General features: G+C 45.0%; 1 protein-coding gene across 1 annotated transcript; it reads right to left on the reverse strand.

Moving 5' to 3' along the window:
* Window positions 1–14581: 14581 nt before the first annotated feature.
* On the reverse strand, window positions 14582–21007 carry LOC128886241 (histidine-rich glycoprotein-like). The gene is made up of 6 exons (XM_054140941.1): window positions 20547–21007; window positions 20098–20161; window positions 19717–19902; window positions 19305–19459; window positions 15412–15643; window positions 14582–14885 (listed from the first exon to the last, which is right to left on the reverse strand). The coding sequence occupies exons 1-6, from the start codon at window positions 20616–20618 to the stop codon at window positions 14710–14712; spliced, it is 885 nt and encodes a 294-aa protein (XP_053996916.1). The 5' UTR covers window positions 20619–21007; the 3' UTR covers window positions 14582–14709.
* Window positions 21008–21548: the final 541 nt, after the last annotated feature.

The following is a 21548-nucleotide window of genomic DNA, read 5'->3' on the forward strand; positions in this document are numbered from 1 at the left end:
GATACGGTCGAATGACAATGGGAGAGGATATTCCAGATATGGATTCGACGATAAGCCTCCGTCGTCGATTTTTCACACCGACGACACGGCCAGAAGTCGAGGCTCTTAACGCGTTCGCGTGAGAGTCGAAATGTCCAGCGGGGTCTGGAAAGCCCTCGAAAAGTCTCGATGCAGCGACTGGAAAGTACGACGTTCGAGGTTCTTAACGGAGTCGCGGTCCAGAAACTTTTCAAGGGGGTGGCGAGGTAAGGGCGTGCCCCGTTGAATTCGCGACTTCCAACATCTTTCTGACTTTCCCAGTCGCATTTTGCTTGGACTCTCCACCCCTTTCTTCCCCAGAAGCCCTGCATTTCCGTATTTTTATCCGTACCAACTTTTAATACCGCGTCTGCGTTCGGTGTTTTCATTTTATTCACCAGGGAAGAAGCACCCTTATTTATCCATCCATTTATAGACGATTGAACTCTTTCTTGAGTTCGCTTTGATACTCCTATAATACTGTTCCGAAAACAAATAGGTACGGTTGACCGAATCGATTACCCGAATCGTACCCTGTGTATGTACTACACAGTAGCGAGAGTAATAAGATTAGTAATATCTTCTTGATCGGTTACAAATTGAATGGTACATTGCATAAGCGTGATGGTATTACTCGGTTTGCTGGAAGAACAACCCAACTGGGAAACCGTTGTCGGTGAACAAAAGCGTTTCTATGGAGAATCAGCGAAAAGACAGATGTTCAATTCGATCGAATGACTAACGCAAACATCTTTTACCCGTGGCTGCCCAGTTCTCACGATATCTCGTGAATTCGATTGACGAACACGCGTGGCCATTCTTTGTCCACGATATCTCCGAATATTGAAAGAAACTCCGAATAAGAAATATAATATCTTGGAGAAACATGTCGCCCAATGACAATTCTTTTCTCGATAACATGTCTATAACATCGTCTATTTATTTATTTCGTTAACTTGGGTTGCACCACCGCAATGGAAACTTGAACCTACATAGTTCCACTGCACATTACTTACATATATCGCCGTAGTGACACCGAAGGGTTAAATGAACCGTGAAAAAATGTGACGAGCAGTCGGCAATAGAACCGCTTTTAAATCGTAATTGTCTTCGCGGCTACCTGTTGGAACTGGCTGCAGTTTTCTCGACCGCCTCAATTTCTTTATCTTCATCTTCCTCTTCTTCCTCTTTCTCTTATGCAACGACCTCGAACCAGATCAATTCCATATCCCCGGGAAAACCGTTCGCTGAGCTTTTACTACGTTTTATTTTCCGGCTCGATTTATGTATTTCATTCCGTTACCAATAGATTTTCGCCGGCGTTTCCGTCCAATTTGTAATGGTTTCTTTCTGCCCCCGCTCGTATATAAAGGGCACCCCTGTGCTTCCACTACTGCCAATGCCACGAACCTTCGACTTTCCATCGGGCGTGATGCTGATTAAAAAACTTTTCAAACACAATGCGTCGCGCCCGGTGGCCAAAAATAACGCTCTTCGTGGAGCTCAAGTAGGGTCCAATTATCGCGTGTAATTGGCTCTATCTGTAAACCGCTAACATTGGTATCTGGACCAACCTTACACCATCGGAAGCATTCTGGTAAAAAATCACTCGTACCTCGTGCGATTCTCGTTTAATTCTTCTTCTTTACGAACGAATAATTTGAATTTTCGTCGACCATGATCCTCGATAATGCGTGACACGCGAAAACTTCGTGCGTCCTCGACGCCGACAGGAAGCTGGCGTGGCAGCGGTGCATCTTTCCATCGTCTTCCAAGGAGCCTAAGAGGGACGCATTTTTGGCATTCTGCGGAGAGATACTGGCGCTACCGAAAATGCTTAAAAGCCGCAGCTGCCAAGTTTTAAGGCACGGCGCGGCCGAGACCCGGTGCCCCACGAACGCCACCACAACCACCGTCACCATTTACTCTTTGGTAAGCTTCCAAACTTGAAACTTTCGCGTAGACGCTCCTCGTAGTACATACACCACACCCAGCTCCTTCTTCATCATCTTACTCGCGGTTACACACCTCGACGAACACAGGGAGCGTCGACGCGTCGTTGGAAAGATGCGGTTTGAGTTTCTAATCTGCTAAAACCCCCGTTCTCTTCCACGCCGCATCTGCCCTTCTTTTTTCCTGTTCCATTTTCGTCTGCGATCCCTTCATGGTCGAGAAGCGCGGGGATCCAGGATTTCTCGTAAAACTTAACGTTCAAGACGGTGATAAACATTTTTTATTTGTCCGTACATTCACGAGAATATGGAAAATGATGCAACAGCTTTATCGAGTACATGCTCTGAAGCAAGGAAAATAGCTTAGCTACGCGAGTACTAGTCCTCAATGACTATTCTAGCTACACAGTCTCAAAGAATGAAGAGAGTTTCTCGATTAACGTTTCTCCGTTTCTGGTATCCCAACGATTTACATTGCTGATTGCCGTTCTCCCTAAATTAGTACTTAGAGACGTACTAATATGTAATCAAAGTGTTTCGGTAACGCGGGAATCGCATGTAGACGCTGTTGAGGGATAGAGTAAGTTCGTTACGTTGGTCCTCCGGTGCCTAGCCAGCGAACCACCAGGATTTCCGAGCGAAATTCCTACCGGCAACTTCCTTTATTGGGGGAACCATGGCTGAATTTAATCCCGATATTCAATCCGGCCAATCTGCATGAATCTAACCTCGAGTATGCGAGCCGCGAGGGCCGATTGAGAAGCGTTAATGTCAAGTGCAACACAGCGTCACGCAGTGAGAACGCGTTGTGTGTAGCCCACCATAAAAATGTGATAGCCCATCGATTAGTCCTCGGTACATTGTGAGAAAGGAAATGAACACAGTTGAGAGTAACAGCTACTGGAAGTGGCAGGCATCGGTTAAGGGAAGAGCTGCAATCATCTCGTATAGCTGGACCCTGAATACCTACGTCGTTTCGAGAGAACCAGGGAAGAAATTCTTCCAAACGAAGTCCATCATGTTCGAGCCATTCAAACGATTTAACAACGTATTCTGACGCGTTGACGGGAACTACCTCGGCCAGTAGTCTTCGGAGCAATTACACCTACTCAGAGTCGGTAATTGAAGCGGAAAAACCCATAATCGGATTACTGTTCGAGAGAACGTTAATCCGAATTCTCGAACAATTAAATTTCTCCCTTCCCGTAACTCGCGTGTCTCTGGCAGTCCTCCAAAATACAGATGGCAACGCCGTTCGCGTAGAACGAACGGTATTCCGTGTAAGAACGTCGGGAACGTATATGGTGCTCCATCCCCGAGAACGGAGTCCACGAATCACGAAGATACTTCAAATTCGCGGAACATCGTTTTCCTTCCGTACCGCTGTGTCTGGTTACCGCTCTTTTTACCACTCTATTCACCGCCGGCCAGGCTGTTGTCTTTCCTCTAGAGACTGTTCGAGAGGAATCGGAGATTCCGGGATAATGGAACTTCGATGAAACTTTTCCAGGTAATTCGAAAGGGCCGTTGCAAGAAACGGTAGACGAGGAGTGTTCAAAAGTGCATCGTCCAAGCCAGACTCGCAACATATTTCGCTTTTTTGTTCTGTTGGAACGTTCACCGAGGGTCGGGGTATTTTAACGAAGACTTTGTTTACTCGTTGATATAGCAATTCGTTTTATTTGATGAAAGAACCTCGGTAGAAACAAAATTGGAGAATACTTCCACGAGAAGCGACCACGAAGCGCTAAAATTGTTAACGCAACGTGGAACAAGGTCCATTAGACCAGTCGGTAATCGCGACGTGTTGCCCGTACCGTTTTTCGAGTATTCGTTGTCGACCAGCCGCGGATTACCAGTGTCGCTTGGTGGAATTGCACGTCTGCGGTGCGAACGGGTTACGCTCCATCGGTTTCCATCCATGAAACGATGTTCTCCACGCTTGTCGCTGGATACCAATCGAAGAGCCGCTACCATCGCGACATTCTCAATTTCTCGCTAGTATAGTAAAGTTAAACCAGAACAGGAAGTCGCCATCGGGGTTTCTCGGGGTTTCCGTGTTGGAATTAAAAAATGCACAATGCATAGGACAGCAAAATCTAAGCTTCTAAACTTCTACCAAAACTTTTAAGTTGCTCTCCAAAGCCTACTTTCTCTACAGATTACTCCACGTTAACATGAACCGTGCTTTGGTTCGCGATTGGAAGCCATAGGTCGAAAAACGCGCGAAATATCATCGGAGCGGGCCACATGGTTAATTTTGCGATTTTCAATGGGAACAGATTGCAATTCCTTGCACAATGCACCGTGACACGTACAATACATCGTTTCGATGGCTCCCGCTAGAAATGATCGACACGCATATCGCTTTCCGCATCTCGTTTCCGGCTATCGGGACCCGACGAATAGACCCACCGTGTTGTTGTTCCGTGGAATTGCGTGTCGGCAACGCGGAGCGTTCCGCTTCTATCGGCGCTCGTCCGAAAGTCCGCCTTTTTTCCGGTCAGTTTTTCCAGCAGAGAACAGGTGTCGTCACGCGGGTACCTTCGGTGGGAGGTGTCACGGCCCGTGCACGGATTTGCATGATATGGAAATTTTTCTCGCCACACCAGAGAACAACCCGGAGAGCGACGGTTGGCGTGTGTCCGCTAGGTATGCTAGACTTTTGTAAAAAAAAAAAATCGATACTAGAATCAATTCCGAATCCGAAACGGCTAGACTGGACTGGCTAGAAAATCAATCTGTTGGGAATTGAATCAAAAAATAATTTCTCTGGTTACCGTGGCGAAGCACGCCGACTTTTCAACACATTCTATTAAAAACGAATCAATTCTTGTGAGAGGAACGAATTAACTTGGCGCACGTGCAAACAACTCGCGACTGAAACGGCTGCGATCAGAAAAATAAAATATTTATTCCGTCAATTGCGCGTAGAATATTCAAGAGCTTCGTCGTTGCTGTCAACGTAGACGGCGCACACTTTACATGTTCTTAATAGTCTGCTCGCGATTTCCTCCATGTTCTCCCTGAGAAAACTCAATCTTACGTACCAAAAGCAACGAACGCGTCTCGTTATACAGGCATCAAGTTCGCATGCGACGAACAACAAGACGCTTCGCAAGAGACCTCGTTATTCTTGCGACAACAATGCCGTACGAGCGTCCCGATGTCGCAAGGACTTATCTTCAGATATCCACCGAGAAACTCAAAATCAAGCGATGCTGGACATTTTTTTCAGTTCAAAGGCATACAACATTGTCAATTTCACGAATTACGTTATGATCCTTTCTCCGGAGTGGTTTTCTTGAATTTCATACGAAACATGAAAACAAACTGTAATTATCTTACCTCTGAACAAGACAGGTCGAGTTTCGTTCTCGGTGAGATCGACCGAGAAAAGATTGGCAAAGCCACCGTTGCTCCCTGTGTTTCCGCTATCTCGCGGAATTTTTGCAGGGTGCTAGAATAAAAGCGAAGGATCCACGTACATGTTTGACGTTCAATTTACGCGATGCTTGGGAACAAACACCGCCTACTGCGCGCGATAAGCTTTGTTTTTGAGAAAACCGTGAATAGTTCTGTTCTTAATAGAAACTACCACGGCGCAGAATAAAGATCCTGTCTTACTGTGCATCGTCGAGGCTATATTTTAATATAACGCCATACCGTCGTGGCATCAATCACTCAGTATCCAAGAACATTTCGTCGGATCGGAAACCGTTCCGTCTCCGATAATTCAAAGATTCGTGACACCTCGAGGCGGCAATGTTTGCGAAGGATGAAGCGAACCAGGAGGGAAATAATTTGACGTTGGGTTCGAATCGTATTTAAATTTCACACGAGCCATGAACGATCCCGGAACGACGGTGACACTCCCTCGAGGGAAAGTCGAGCATCGATCAGAAACAGGAGCGTACTCTCGCGTATAAGAACCCATACAACTCCTATCGAGTTGACAAAAATACAAGCAATCGCGAATCTCTACGAAAACCGTTCTTACGAATTCCTTATAGATTTTCCTGGCGTTGAATTCGTCCCCCGAAGTGACTTTCAGTTCTAAGGACGCGCTGTTCGTAATAACGAACGCAATTCTTGTATCTTGCATCTAAAGAGTGACTCCGCGACTTGGACAAAAAGCAGAAGCGAGCGAATAGACGATAATACGCGGAAATCTGGCTTAATGCGGTGGGACGTTCTCTGCATAGTCTCTGATAAAGAAGCTTTCCACGTACGGATCCGCGTTTGCATTGTGACGCTGGTAATTCGGCTGCCAAGGTCCATTTCAAAGCCCAACCGGTGCCAGCTTTCTTTAAAGGGTATGAAAGGCTTTTCGTGGGTTTATTCGTTTCTCCAGCGGGGAAACCACAGAGAGACGAAACCTCCCTTTTCGAATCCCTCGTGGATCGATCGTCGAAATCGTACAACGGAGACGAACGAAACGCGATGACAATAACTCCACCAAGCTCGTCGATACTTTGGCTCGTCGTCGTTGTTCGACGGTACACGTCTCGAGTAGAAAAGGAACCGGAAGTCGTGGAAACAACTTGAAACGCAGAAACCGCGTTCCCGAGTTTTACAAAGTACGTTCGAACGAAGGGGAGGATTTGCGCGATACACCTCTCAGGATGTTTTCGTTATCAAATACCTATTTCAAGGAGACGTTTCATTGTGACACAGAAAATTTAATTAATAATCTAAACACACGAGAGTTTTGCAAATTAAAAATTATCCATCGTCGTAAAAATACGAGTGACGTTGACGCAGATGTTCGCCAGAGCGTTTCGCGAAAAAAGGACGAACCTCGTACAAATATTAGCTCGGCGACGACAATTTGCGAATGCCCGCCGCGGCCCAATTAAAAACACTACTTGGAATCCGTGAGGCGGGTCCGAATTTCCCTTCAACGGAAAGGCAAACACGTGATTACCAGCGAAGCGAATATTTTGAGAATTCGAAACGCCACGGCGTCTATACATATAGATTCTCGCGGCGAGAAAAGTTTCCAAAGGGAAGAACCAGCCACGGAAGATACGCTTCCGATACGTAAACTATCTCTTTTCGAGCAAACTCAGTGTAAACTCATTCCTGCGACCGGGGTAGAGTCCGTACACAAAGTTTACTAGTCGAGAGAATTTGATAGACACGTAGGAAAGGACCACCGCGATCGTGGTCGGAGTACAAAGATCCGTTTTCCAAACCACGAGGTTGCGAAGACGCTTTCGGCGTTTCTTTAAGCGTCACGTGTATTCGAGGATAAACGGAAACGAAATTGGAAGGGAAAGATTGTTATCGAGGTATACGCGAATCATAAAAACGAGAGGTTGTTTGCCTACCGAAGGAAGAATGCTCCAATTTGTCCGTTTGCGAGACGCGCTAGATTCTACGTGAAAGTCATAAAGTTCCATCGCGTCGGAATTTTCTGACGTGAACATAAAGAAACCTTAAACCGAGAATACCTCTGAATATCCTTCGAACCCGCATATACAAGAATCACGATTAATGGTTTTCCATTTGCGCATGTTTATTCTGTGTATGTAGCGTTAAAACAGTCGACCATCTTCGAGGGTCAGGTACATTACCCGCGACACACGATATCTTCCACGACCCTCGTCATTTTCATCCACGATCTTTGAACGTCGCCGGTGTCCACGTGGTCGTTAGTCATGGCGTTTCCAGACAAGAAGAAAAATGGAAAACCCTGAGATCCTTCATCTACGAAGTGGACGACGAAGACGAAGCGAATCCCGCGTGACAAAGCGGACCGTAATGATCTTGGAAAAAAGTTATATATTCTAAGATATCGACAATTGAAAAATACTTTTAGAGGATCGACGCGATCTTCTGTCGCTAACGCAATGTAAGAATCTATACGTAACTTTAATGGATTTCAATCAGTTCGATGGAATGCTTGATTTAACCTAATTGGCTAACGAACGTAGGAAAGCTACGAGGGATTCGGCGAACATTTTCCTCCCCGAAATCTTCGAATCTTTCCAAGACAGGGATCCGAAGGGTGGTTGCTACGCGCAAGGAGTTGATTACGATAAGGAATTCCGGTCTGTAAATCTGCGGAAATCCAGGAATCGTCCCGGAGGCCTCGACCAGTCGACAAGAGTCGGTTACCCTCCCACGAGTGTGTTTATCTAGCGGGTGTGCCGACTGAATCCAACCGCGAGCGAAGAGGAGGCGAGGCCTTATCTTCTATCGGGGATTCCTCAGAGGCTCGGGGGCTAGGGGGTTGGCCGTTGGCCAAAATGGTAATGCAAAGCCCCGCAGCCACGGCCGTACTTCACGAATCACATTTTCCCAGTATTCACTTTTCGCTTTTCCGCTCGCCTCTTTTCCTTCTGGCCTGGCATCTGGAGCGAGGGATGGAAAGAGAACGAGAAACCGGGAGCGAACAGGCGAGAGAGCGGGCTAAAAAGAGGGGCTCGAGCGGACGAAGGATAAAAAGGCACGAACGCATTCACGAACTTCGTTCATTCGGTTCGTAGAGTCGGTAAAAAGCGGCGTTTTCATCGCGTTAATCATACTGTGAAGCACGGCGTCTCGCAGTATTGAATTCCCGTTGCAAATCAACGCGATCGATCTGATGACATCGATCGAACTCTCGTTGTTTTCAATTTTTTCGTTTTAATCAACTCTGTTCTACATTTTTTCCCCTTTGGAGGAAGGGTATCCATACCACATATCACACCGTATTTGACGTCATTTGAAAACCACTTTTTATCAAATAAGAACTATCCTATTAAATATTCCGTTAGAATATTTTCTCTAGATTGATCTAACGTATTCGTTGCGCTAACGTAGAGCGTAAATTCAGAAACGCCATGGAAAACCGTGTGTGTATCGACCACCCGCAAAGGAACCCGCGAGGCTTCCACGAAGATAGGATTACAATCGGTTGATCCTGACTTAAGTTACGGAACAATATTTCAATTATGAGAAGAGACCCTCTGAAACGGGGATAATCGGATACCGGTGTTAAACCTAACGACAGTAGAAAGAAACGAAACGGGCACGAACCTTCCGACTGTACAATGAATGCATCGCTAAGCCCAGCTTAACACGAGAAGCTTCTTTAATCGCCTAAGAACGATGGCAGAACTAAAAATACGTCGAGCTTTCACTAATTTATTGCCCGTTATATTCGCTTGACGACGACTTCGAGATCCCCCGTCAAAACGGTTGAATTTCTATTCTTGATCGAATGGTTCGCGAGAAATCGTATATAGTGGCGTGTTTCCACGTAAAAGGATTTCGATGGAATAGCAGGAATAGAATTTCAACGTGAATCTTAGAAAAACAACTCCGGCCCTTCTTTTATAACAACGGTAACTCGATGACACGTGCCGTTTGGAAAACGTCCATTGAGAGAAGCGTCAGAATTTAATTTCAGCGATGCGCGTCCGCATGTCGGTCATAAATAACCCGTTCTTTTGCTCGCGTCACAGTGTATGGGCGTCCACCTCGGTGGAAATGAAGCTCGTATGGATGGACAATCGATTTCTCCACGCGACAGGCGGAGATGGGCAAAATCCTTATCTGAATACAAATTTCGAATCGAGAATGAAAGATACGCAATTGTTTCTTCGTGAGAATTCGAATTTGATGTATAAAATTCATGATTCATGATAACTCGGTTCGAATAAAATTTCGACGACGAAAAGGAACAGAGCACAAAGAAGATGAGCGAATCGAGGTGACGAACGACGGAGATGGTTTCGATTTCGGGGGTGGGTACGCTTGGCGAGGGTGACGACGAGAGCCTAGATATATACACTAGGTGTACGTAGATCGGTGAGTGCTGGCAGATGTATCTTGGCACGGGACCAAAGCTCTAACGTTATCCAGCGACGAAGAGAACCGGTTGTAGACGAACGGCGAGTAAGGTATCGCGGAATTATCGTTACTCAAGAATTTACCGACCAGCAGCAGGCTGCCAAGCACCTCGCTGGTGTCAAGGGAAAAGGAATTCTTCTTCTGTTTCGTTCTCTTCGTCGTCTTCTTACCTCCTCCTCGGGGTAACCACTTCTGTTGATTTAACTGGCCTCGTTTTGCGTGGCCCATAATACGCGAACGTTCTTCCATCTCTAAAGAAACTATTCAGTTTCTTTACACAATTTTACACAATCTTATTTACGACTTCAACGAATAGACTTTGAATTTCGTTATCTCCATTTTTGTATAAATGAATAGTGCATCCGAAAAAAAATTCACCAAGCTCTCTTTCGAAGCATCCAGCTGTGCGTAATGCAACTCTTCGATGGAACGTCCATAGTTTTTGAGACGTTATATATCGACAGCAGTGAAACGAATTTACGGCGATTATTAGAGCGAACGTCAAGGTCCTCTGAAACGATCGATCAATCTAGGAGAAAGCGGTGAACAGTTACCATCGCAATAGAGAAACGAGATCGTATCGAGGGAACGATCGAGATCGGAGCGTGCACGGCTCGATGAACCCCGTATTGACGAATTCTGTTTCCTCGACCGCGATACAGAACCGTTTCGCGTGTCTCGAGATCCGGCCAGTTTATCCCGCCAACGAAAAATCGCCTGTGACAGTTTCTTCTATCTTCTGTTGCTTCTTTGAAAGAGAAGAATTGCCGATTCTTGCGAGACGAAGCGGAAACTCGTATGGTAAAACTTTCGAAGCAGGTCCTGGTAAAGAGACAGTGGAAGAGACAATAAAATAGTGAAACGGATTTCGGAGGGGAGGAAGAAAGGTATCGACTTGAAACCGAAACGTGGAGAACATTCTAAGCCCGGCATACCTTGAAATTTTTATCCCTCCAGCAGGGAAACTTGAGGAGCAAAAAATTGGAACCCGTCCTCGAAGCTGGCTTCATTTATATAATTGGATAGCGTTCTACCCAGCAGCGACTAAACTCCGGAATTTACAAATATTTTCGGTGTTCAATCGACTGGTTACAGATTAAATTTACTCGACGGAGAGCAGACGAACATTTTTGTATCTTTTTCTATTTAGATTAAGACCTTTTGCAATTGCTGTACCAACGGATAGAACAGTTGGAGCCACGACGAAGTCGAAGGCTTAAACGCTGCTAGTTCCACCAAAGACGGTTAAAGTATAATAGTGGGTAATAAAGCCTCGAGTACGAATCTTTAGAGATATTCAGATTCCGAGACGAGCGGTAATATTAAGAGTAATTTCAGTGGAAATCAGTTACGGTTTGCGAAAAGTTCACGGACGATTGGAGAGTTCGCGAGACACACTTCCAGTCGGCGAGACGACGAGTATTGCGAAAGTTAAATGAGGACGAGTTAGGCTGGCAACAGGCGATAAGCTCGGTTCTTCTCGTTACCCTCAGTCATGTCGATTATGACGCCCCATTGTGCGCGAATCACTGAATGAAAGAACTTTATAAAAACCGAGAAGCGGCGTCGCTAGGATTTCAATTCTACACCGAGTTTCTGATATGAATTCGCATTTATATAGTTCCACGAGTTGAAAGTAAAATGTTTATAAAAGGCAACTAATTTCCGTTGAAACGCGGCACCAAAGCAACCGTGTATTAACTATTACGTTACCATTCGTACAGTCTAAATATGTATTTTCTGGAGGATAAAATTACGAGCAAAATTGGCGGTGGGGTCGATCGCGTGCAATCAAACTTCTCTGAAATAATAATCGTTGGCGAAATCGTGCGGTGGACGCTTCGGTGGTTTCTCGAACAGTTTATTGAATCATTTCGACGTTGATTGGGATGGAAGAGCGCAAGGTGAACTTAAACCACCCCTCTCGTGTCGGAAGTCTAAGCGAACGAACTTTCTAATTGCAAGTATGGCGCGTCATCGAGTCTGGGGTCGAAGCTTCCCACGAGTTCTATGTAAATATGTTTACATGGCGCGAGGAGCTCGACCCGAGAGTCTCCGAGGCGAGGAAGCCACTTTCTTTACTTCGCGGAAACGCTTTGTTTCCTGAGACCACATGATCGGATAGGAGTTTCGAACTAACTTATCCCGAATTTCCTGTTCAAAAGAGGGCCAACGAATTTCCCATGTTTCTTTAGAATTATTCTTTGACTCAAAAAATTGATAGACGATACGTTATTTCGAAAATGTACTCACCGTTATAGCTCCAATCCTCGTTCCATGCATTTTCATGGGGTTCCATGGCGTTCCATGGTGCGTGTTTTCGTGTCCAATGTTTACACGATACTCCGTGCTTATTCTCCACTGTCATGTTTCTTTACTCGTACTAAACTGTTCATCTTACACTATCGCCAAAGGATCGGGGTAATGTTTGCTTCCTTCAAATTTCCAACAAGAATGTATGAGCTGTAAATGACACTGTATCGCAACAAGAAATGGTGCGTTTCGACAATCGACCCACGATTGACTGCACGCTGGGCGATTCCCCTCTAGTGGCCGACCTACGTATTTTATTAATTTCGTACGTCAATCAAACCAGTTGATAGAAAAATGGTGCAGCGATTTAAACGTGAGAAAGGGAACTTCCAATTTCTCGGTTTCGCAATCCAATAGACGTTACCGTTTGCTTTCTGACATTCGATTTATTTCTTTATAACGGCTCTTCCATACTTACTTTAACACTGAACACGTATAGAATGAAGGAGGAAATTCAATCCGCTTAATAAAAATGCATTCAATCCTGTGATGGATTTTAGTTCCTAAATAAAATTTCTGGTGTCCAATTTGTTTATACCACGTAAATAAGACTTGTTTATTATACTTTATTCTTTTCCTAGTGCCTAAGAATTTAAATTTAAATTATTGCAGGCTGCATTGAGGAAGAAAACGGATTCTCCTTTTAAAAATCTCAAGTCGAAGGAAAACATATAAGCTTCTAACAGTGGTCGAACACAAAAGAACTACATATTATAAATTCCATTAATACTCGCCAACCGTTCGAAACCCTCGAAGCTTTAATAATCCCCGTGGGTCAGTCGATCCACCTTCGCTTCCAAGTTAAGTGAAATGGAACGCTGAATTAACCAAGACGCGATAAAGTGATCCTGAAGAATTAAAGGGTCGAGGATCGAACCGGGACCGAACGTCGAAGCAATGTTGAATTTGTCGCTGAATAGAACGACCACATCGAACTCCGTATTAACTCCCAACCTTACAGCAGTTGTGCTTGGCTTCGAGAATTGTGGATTTCCTTCTCTTATTTTCTCATGCAACGCACCAGAACGAATTGGATTTTTACCGACAGGCAAGAAGGCTGTAGAAGTGAAAGGAAGTAGAAGTAAGACTGATATAAAAGAGCTGGATCTCGGAGGGGTTGGGGCTGCCAGCAGATTCGGGCGACCACTGCCCGAAACGAATAACGAAGCTACCCTCGGACCGCCGCCTTCGCGCCAGAATAATAAAGACTCCATTCTCTCGGGATCGAGAAAATCGATCGCACCCTATCGCGTCCATCGCGCATTATTGCCGCCGCCTGTTTCCGACAACTTCTCACCCTCTGTCTGATCGCGGCCACGCTCGGATGGGTGTTGCCTCTGTCATCGCTGTTCACGGTGGTGTCAGTGCCTTCCGGTTACCCTTCGACACCTCCAACTCACCCTGAACGGGGGAGAAACGGAGCCCTAAGAGAGGAGGAGTAGTTTCGATAACCACCACGAGAACAAGGGTTCTCAATCGATCTTCTTTGATTTTAACGAATTTTTGTAGGTCTATCACTTTCATTTTCGAAATAAAAATGCGGAAGTACTCAAGAACCTCCGGGCTAAATTTCCATCACGCCGAACAGAGGTCTCGAAATCGTATGTTTGTTTAGGAGAAAAGGCTCGTGCGACTTCATTTATCACTTTGACGGAGCGTAGAGGGAAACTAAACGCCGGAAGTTGGCTCGTAACTGCTCGCAAGTTTGCCGCGTCTCCGCGGCTGCACGAGAGTCGAACAAACCAGCGAACTATGCCGAAGGGTGGTTGTAATATCGGTACTCCTAACATTATCGATGGTAATATCTGTCGAGTTCATATTTTGGTTTCGAGAAAGTCGAACGACTTTATGAAATTCATTGGCTGCGAAATAGAAGCTAGCACTGATGCCACGGAGATAATAATTGAGCTGTTCATTGCGCAGTTTGTACAAGGAATGATTGAGAAACAGGTTGATTTTACGCGATAGAATGTTTCGGTATCAACGAGGCAATATTAGAAATACTTATGAAAAAGCATACCAGCCAAAGCGATAGTCAAGAATTCCAGTCACCCACGATAACAACTATACTTCGCCATCGCTGGGGAACGCAGCGCGTTTTAGACGCTTTATAGGGAAGTTACGTGGCTTCTCGTTTGTGTGGGGAATCGATAAAAATATCGCGGATCCCGTATTTCTCTGCAGAGATAACTTTACTACGGCGATACCGTGATTGTTACGGCCATCATATTTCCACGGGCGAACCGCGACGTACCTGTAGATTCGGTTGTTCAGATTCAGCTGGAAATTTCTTGGATCGTAAAAACCGTCGTTGGAGAAACGCGTCGACGACGACGAAGGGGAGGAGTGAAGCATTGACGGAAGCTTAGTAGCGTACAGTTATATTATACAGTTAGAACAATAACAGTATCAACAAATACGATCCAGGAATAACGATATTCAGCGTTAACTGCTGTTTCATTATTCTTTGGTCCAAACAAACCGTTGCATATTAAGTAATTAATATAACAAAGCCATTGGAAACGCTTCTGACTAATTCAGAGGACGTAATCCAATTTCCTATGGGAATCGTCGCCTGTCGTCGTTAGTAGTGTCCATATCCGTGTCCTCCGTGCCCACCGTATGTACCACCCTCGTGATTGTTACCGTTGGAATTGTGTACGTGAGCGAAAAATCCTCCATGGGGGTCGGCATGGTATTTAACCACCCTGACGTTGCCACCTGGTTCTTTGAGGGAGTATTCACCGACCACGTTCTTGCCTGATCGAGAAAAATTGAATCTTATTTACATCTTCCGAGAGAATAGCATCTAGAACATATCCATGGAATTCAATCGAAGACTATGTAATATTGAAAAAGCATACGACGCTTCGAATGAGGCGACGCACGAACGAAAAGTTCAACCTTAAATACATATTTTTATTTTATTACTCTTATAAGGAAATTGTTTGATGTTCCGAGAAGTTAATAAACGGTCGTAAAACTGAAACTTTTCTCATTTTCTTTTTGCATAAAGAATCACCTTCCTCGGTGGAGCTGCAATTACCGAGATACTCCGTATAAAGCACGCGCACGATCTTGTCAGCGCGAGAGAAACGTAATGTATCGACCTGTTGAGCGGAATTTATTTGCATTTGTAATTTACTTTCTTCCGCTGCAAGGTTCCGCAGGTGGACGATAAGCGGTGCACCCTTATTACGGAAAATAAGTAACTCGACCATCGAGGGAAATTTACGTTTCGAGGGAAAACCGATAAAGTTTCGTTCTTTATTCGTCCACGACTTACCATCCCTGTGCTCCTTCTGACCGTGGTAGTCGCCGGTGTGATGATCCTCGACTCCGTAGGAGAAGTCGTACTTGGGGTGAGCCACGTAGTCAACGTGATGTCCATGATGTCCGTGCCAGGAGACTTCGTGGTGTGGCCCTTCCACGGGACCATGGAAATGGGCGAAGCTGTGAGCGTGTCCTGCCGACCCGCTCTGCACTGCCGCGAAGGCGACCAAGGAAACTAAAACGACCTGTAAACGAAATGGTATGTTATTAATTATACGAAAGCTCGATTTTGTTGATATTGCGTGGAAAAAATAAGATCAGTCCAGTATAAATCATTTGGTCTGTACAAAGTGGTCGGTGCCTACCTTCATTACCATAATGCCAGTGTCCACGGGATCGTGATCGAGTGATAGTTGGACATACGATCGTAGGCGTTTATATACCTGCGAACATTCGTTGTTTTTGGTAGACGGAATTTCGCATCGACGCTGTTACTTAACGTCGCGGTGGCGAAAAAAGGGCCGCCATGTGCCAATCGGTACGCTTTGCATAAAGTACGGACGTTTCTTTGGCAGATCTTAACATAACGACAGACCTTCCACGCACATAGGTTGGCGTTTCACTGAAACGACCATCGATTCCGCTCTATTGATCTCGACGCGGAAATGTTTTTCTACACCCGCTATTTGTTCTGTCCCGATGCAAAAAGCGATCCTAACGAAATATGTACACAATGGTGATGCACCGTTGGTAAATCAACCACAAAGGCATTCCCCGTGTGCCCGATCTGCTTTTGATAGGCTCCGTTATATTCGTTTCATTCAGAATTAAATGTACGCCTTGTTTGCAGGTCCGTATGCCAGTCCAGGGAAATCTGTTTCTCATTCGAGTTTGTCGATGGTTATTGGCATTTTTATGTACCTCGTGTTGCGCAACCACAGACGGAATTTCCGTGGAATTTTTTTTTTCTCATTGGAAAGAATAAACACGGCAGCCGTGCGTAACTTGTACTATTTATGCCGTCACAGGCGGAATCGAGTTCTCGTGCTCGGCGCGGACAACATTTTCAAAGAGACTTTTAAGGGCTTCGAACTTCCGCAAGGGTTTCCGAAGTACCTACGCTGTTCGAGCGGGTCCCTTAAGTAGCTGGAACCAGGCGCTGACGTTTTACCAGGTGTAACTTTAAGTCAACGTTTAATCAGGACTGGAATAGTCGAAGGGAAACGGCAGTTTGTTCGTGGAAATTTTTCTTGGTATCTTTGTCAAGATTCCGTATTTCGTTTAAAACTGTTCGATTGCGATAATACCTTACTTGCAAATATAAGTCCTGAACGGTGAATCCACTTAGTACATCTATAAAACTGTACCTTGTTAAAAGGTAAGAAAGTCTCTTGATCTATGAGAGGCTCTATTCATAAGTCTATCAATCTTTCAAGAGACACATCTTAAGAATATGGGTTGAACACTCTCGAGCAGCTCAGGATGACAGGTAAGTGGTTTCTCTCGATCTCCGAGAGGCCATGTCCATAAGTCTATCAATCTTCTAAGAGACATTCCTTAAGAAGTTGAGCTGAACGCTCTCGAGGTGCTTAGCGAGACAAAGTTGCAAAGGATTCCAAGTTTAGGATACATTTTGTTGTCAGAGGTAACATACATTTCGTTTCGGTGACTCTGAAGCTACAACCTCGACGGCAGAGTGTAACGTCTGCATGAGATTGTCCACGGAAGCGAAACGGAGAACGCATCACGGAATATTCGAAAAACGTTCGTTCATCGTGAAGTCCTGGGAAATTATAATTAGCTTAATCTCGACGAGGGAATACTATAACGTTATTAAAATAACTAGGGACCGTGTAATGTACTTAATTAAATAAGTGCATTCGTTTCGAACGAGCCCTGGGGCGCGGCAAGGGAGACGAGACATCCTATCCCTCGGGGTAACCAATGAGAAGTCCAGGTTTGACCCGTGCTGGGACTCTCTCGACTTTCTCGGGCGTACTCCTCCCTCTCTCTCCCTCTCTGGGGGAGGAAAGGTTATTTCACGACTCGTAATCCATCCGTTTACTTCGGCAAACGACTGTATCGATCCTGCTGCGCGATGCGGCGCGCATTCGTATGCTGAGCGGATATGCGTCATTTGTGCGTGGGCGCACAGCGAGTGGTTCGACGTTGCGATGCATTTCGAGTTTCGTGGAACGTTCCCACTGTTCGGTCATTTATTGAAATATTTACTTCGCAATTAGGTCCCTGCAAATACGCTGACAATCATAAGCATTCGCGATTGTTCTCCTCGTGTACGTACGGGACGTCATTCGTTGATTAATTCGGCGAAATAACTGAACGAATATTTTCGGGGTAATTTCCCCCCCTTTTGTCGACGTGCGAGAACAACGGAAATTGTGAACAGAAATCGTGCAACGTTATAACGATTTTGATCCTGGTGAAATTATCTTCAGGATCGAGAAAATATTTTTTCTATGCTACTGGATGGACGATAAATTAGAAAATCAACGAATAAGGGGACTCGTGAAAGTCCCTTCTAGGTTCATTAGTTTTATGGCAATCCCTGTCGTAAAGATTTACAGAGGCTACGTGGGGAACGGCCATCTGTTTTGGGTACTAATTATTTTAACAAGCTTAGAGTCGCATCTGGGTTGTCGCGAGAACCGTCGATGCGAGAACGACGTATCAGAAGTACAGCAGCAGAAGTTGTCGCAAGGCACCGTTGTAGAAATGCAAGAATTACGTACATCCAGTAAACACCGACGAATAAGTGACATTTTTGGGGGGCAACAGACGCTGTCGTTTGTATTCGACGTTGCTACACCTTTCCGTCCTCTCGCTTCAGAAGCGACAGCCGCACGTAATTAGTTTGTAATTCTATTCGTATCTGGTGACGGCTGCGTTCTTCTGCTCAGACTGGAATTTCACGCTGAAGTCTTCCATTCGAATTCACTATTGCATAAATTTCATTTTAGCTTCGAAAAAAGGAACCATTTTCTGATGATTTATGCATTTACGAATTAATTAATGTTCGAGTTCAACTGTATCTGTGCAGCTATTTTATTAAGACGCTATTTACAACGGTATTTTTAATATTATCCTGGCATTTGGATTTCCAGCATCTTTAAAGCGATTTTCACTGATTCATTCGCATGGAATACCTCCACGCGGAAAAAAAGTATTTAAACGCCACGCATAGTTCGATTCAATTACTCGTTCTCCAAGAGGAGGATACCGTTGGTGTATCTTCGTCGGCCCAGTCTTCAAAGGAAGCCATGAGCTCCCAGGGAAGTTAGCGTCTGTGCTTCAACGGCGAGCCGTGTCTACTCAATATCATCCGGTGCGCAAACTTAGTAGAAATTGTCGGAGCGTATGCGCAATGCAATTACTGGTGATGGAAATTGGTAGCGGAATTGGCAGGGGTGGGTCAGTAACGAAACTGGGGTGGCGATCTCTTTACAGCCCTGGCTCGATCCCTGTTCTTGCAACCGTGCTACCCCTGCAACGCGGTTACAACCACTTCGAACGTGGAATTCCATTGGTTCCGGCGATCGATATACCCTTGAACGAAATTTTTCGTCCTCCTTAATCGGTTTCAAGATCTGTCGGCGAGCGTAGCATGATTACTTTGTTAATTCGATGACTCAATGGAGTTAATACTTGCCATATTAAGTCGTCGTCCCTTTAAATCTCTTTAAGCTAATTACACGATTAATTCGGAGGTTTAAACAAATGAATGCCAGTAACCAGGGACTGATGTATCATTTCTCCTTTCATTTATTTTATGCTCAACATTCCACGAAGTAACAAGCTCGACGTGAAAGACCAGTGGGAAATAACAAATATAACAACAAAAACAAAGAAGAGTTGCTGCTAAATTAGTGTTTGTTGTATCCTTTATTAGTGTTTGTGACCACCGTAAGTGCCACCAGAGTGATCGTTTCCTCCATGGTTGTGGACCTCGGCGAAGAACCCGCCATGAGGATCCGAATGATACTTCACTACTCTTATGTTGCCGCCTGGTTCGTGAAGATGGTACTCTCCCTCGACTTCTTTACCTGTGCAAAACAAATTGAAGATTAATGTCTCTCCAAGTCATCAGCTTTACTGTTTCGACGTCTCTGCGACACGCGTTGGAAAAAATAGCAGAGCCAGCGTGTCGGAAACTCGTCGACAGGCAAATCTGCTTCTAGTTCTAATTAAGACCAAGGTCGACCGTCCAATTAGTTCGAGATTCCAATTAAGAGCTCCAGATTGAGTTTCGGTGCACTTTCTTCCCGGTGCTTAATCAATGCTAGGAAAGTTGTATGCGTACCGTCGCGATGCTCATGCTGTCCATGATAGTCCTTCGTGTGTTTATCATCCACGCCGTAGGAGTACTTGTACTTGGGGTGAGCCTTGTAATCGTGGTGAACGTGGCCGTGCTTGTCCTTCCAGCTGACCTCTTCGTGATGACCTTCTACTGGTCCGGTGAAATGGTGAAAGGAATGCGCGTGTCCACCTGAAATCGAATTTTTAAACGTTTGAACGTCGAAACAACTAGACTAGAGTCAACGATAGGCAAAATTATTGTTTGGTTAAAAATTTAGAAAGACAAACAGAAAAACACATCTCGGTCCTTAGAGTCCTTTAATTTACTTCAAATTTTTAAATGTTGCTCATCGCTGATTCGATTGCTCATTTTTCACAGTCGTACCTCCAAGTGCTTTTGGATAAGCATCAGTGACCACGATCGAAAGCAATGCAACAAGGATCAGTCTCTGGAAATAGAAAGCAGGTAACGAAATGTGACCTATGTAGCCGTATTATTCCTACGAAATTCATTCGAATCACACGAGACTGTTTGCCAGAGGGTTGCGAAGGGTGGATCGTTATTTTTCGCTGGGAATAAGGGCTCTGACGAGAACGAACTCGCGAAGACGCTTTTGCCACTCGCATAAAGATCTCTGAAACACGCCGCGCCCTTACTTTACGATCACGACTTCGTAATACTTTGCCGCGAAGCTCGTAATGTGTTTTAGGAAAGCTGGTCCTAGTCCTAGAAATTGGAACGATCGATTCGGATTCGATTTCAACTCTGTATTCGCGTCGTCTTCAAGTCTGAAGTAATCGCGATTAAATGATTTTAATGGTTCACGATTTTACCTCTACAAGCGCCATATTTGTTCCCTCGGAGGACCGTCGATGGACTGTTTGCACGATCAGCGAAAATCTCATTTTATAGGAACGATCTGGCTCGCAAAAGAACGGTCTCGTTAAAGCATTAATTTGCTTGTCACACCACGTCGGTGATCACGATAGAGCGAGAGACAAAACCGCCTAGTAGCTGCTCCCGCGAATGATTGTTTTTTTAATGGCGACGTTATGACTCCAGTTTTCGTCACTGCCAGACACGGGCTGGAGTCGATGTCGCGGTATGGCGTAAAAGCTTCGCAAAAATGAGTTGCAAAATGTTTGCCCAGGCGAGAAATCGAGGCTTCCTGTTGCAAACATTTCTAATCAATGGCAGGACCACTCGATAGATGCTCGGTCACCTGTCTTTATAGGTTTCCTCGTACCGATTTAGAGACCATTTGGACATACATTCGTTTCCCTGAGTTATATTCCCTGAGGACATAGGATAAATTGCGATACTCGTTATTAAATGAACGGTAACGAATGGAATGAATCAAATTGAACGAACGAGTTCGCAGCACACGCGACTTCCTCCGGTGATGAACGTGTATACACCGTCGATGAGATTAACGTAGGCCTCAAGCGAACTGAAATTTTAATTTCAAGTTGTACTCGTAACTATCCAAAGCAGCGGTACCGCGCACGCGAACGCATTACCCGATGCTTTACTAGTTTTAATCAGCACGGAAACCCGATATAATTCCAAAATTATAGGGCTACAATTATTCCCGCGTCGGGTCCGCTCGATTCCATTAAAGAAACCACCCTATCGTACATTCGATCGGCAACGCAAATTGGACTGTCGTGATTAATGAGCAATAAATTGCGCGTATTCGACGATAGAGCGAACGAGTGTCAATATGTCGGCTGAATAGCCGCATCCCAACGTGGCAATACAGTTTATTGTTGAATTTATTGCATTTCCGCGTACCGTTCCCTCGCATGATACATTCATTTCTGGCTGAATTGTAA

Source organism: Hylaeus anthracinus, unplaced genomic scaffold (assembly GCF_026225885.1).
Source record: "Hylaeus anthracinus isolate JK02 unplaced genomic scaffold, UHH_iyHylAnth1.0_haploid 11982, whole genome shotgun sequence".
NCBI lineage: Eukaryota > Metazoa > Arthropoda > Insecta > Hymenoptera > Colletidae > Hylaeus > Hylaeus anthracinus.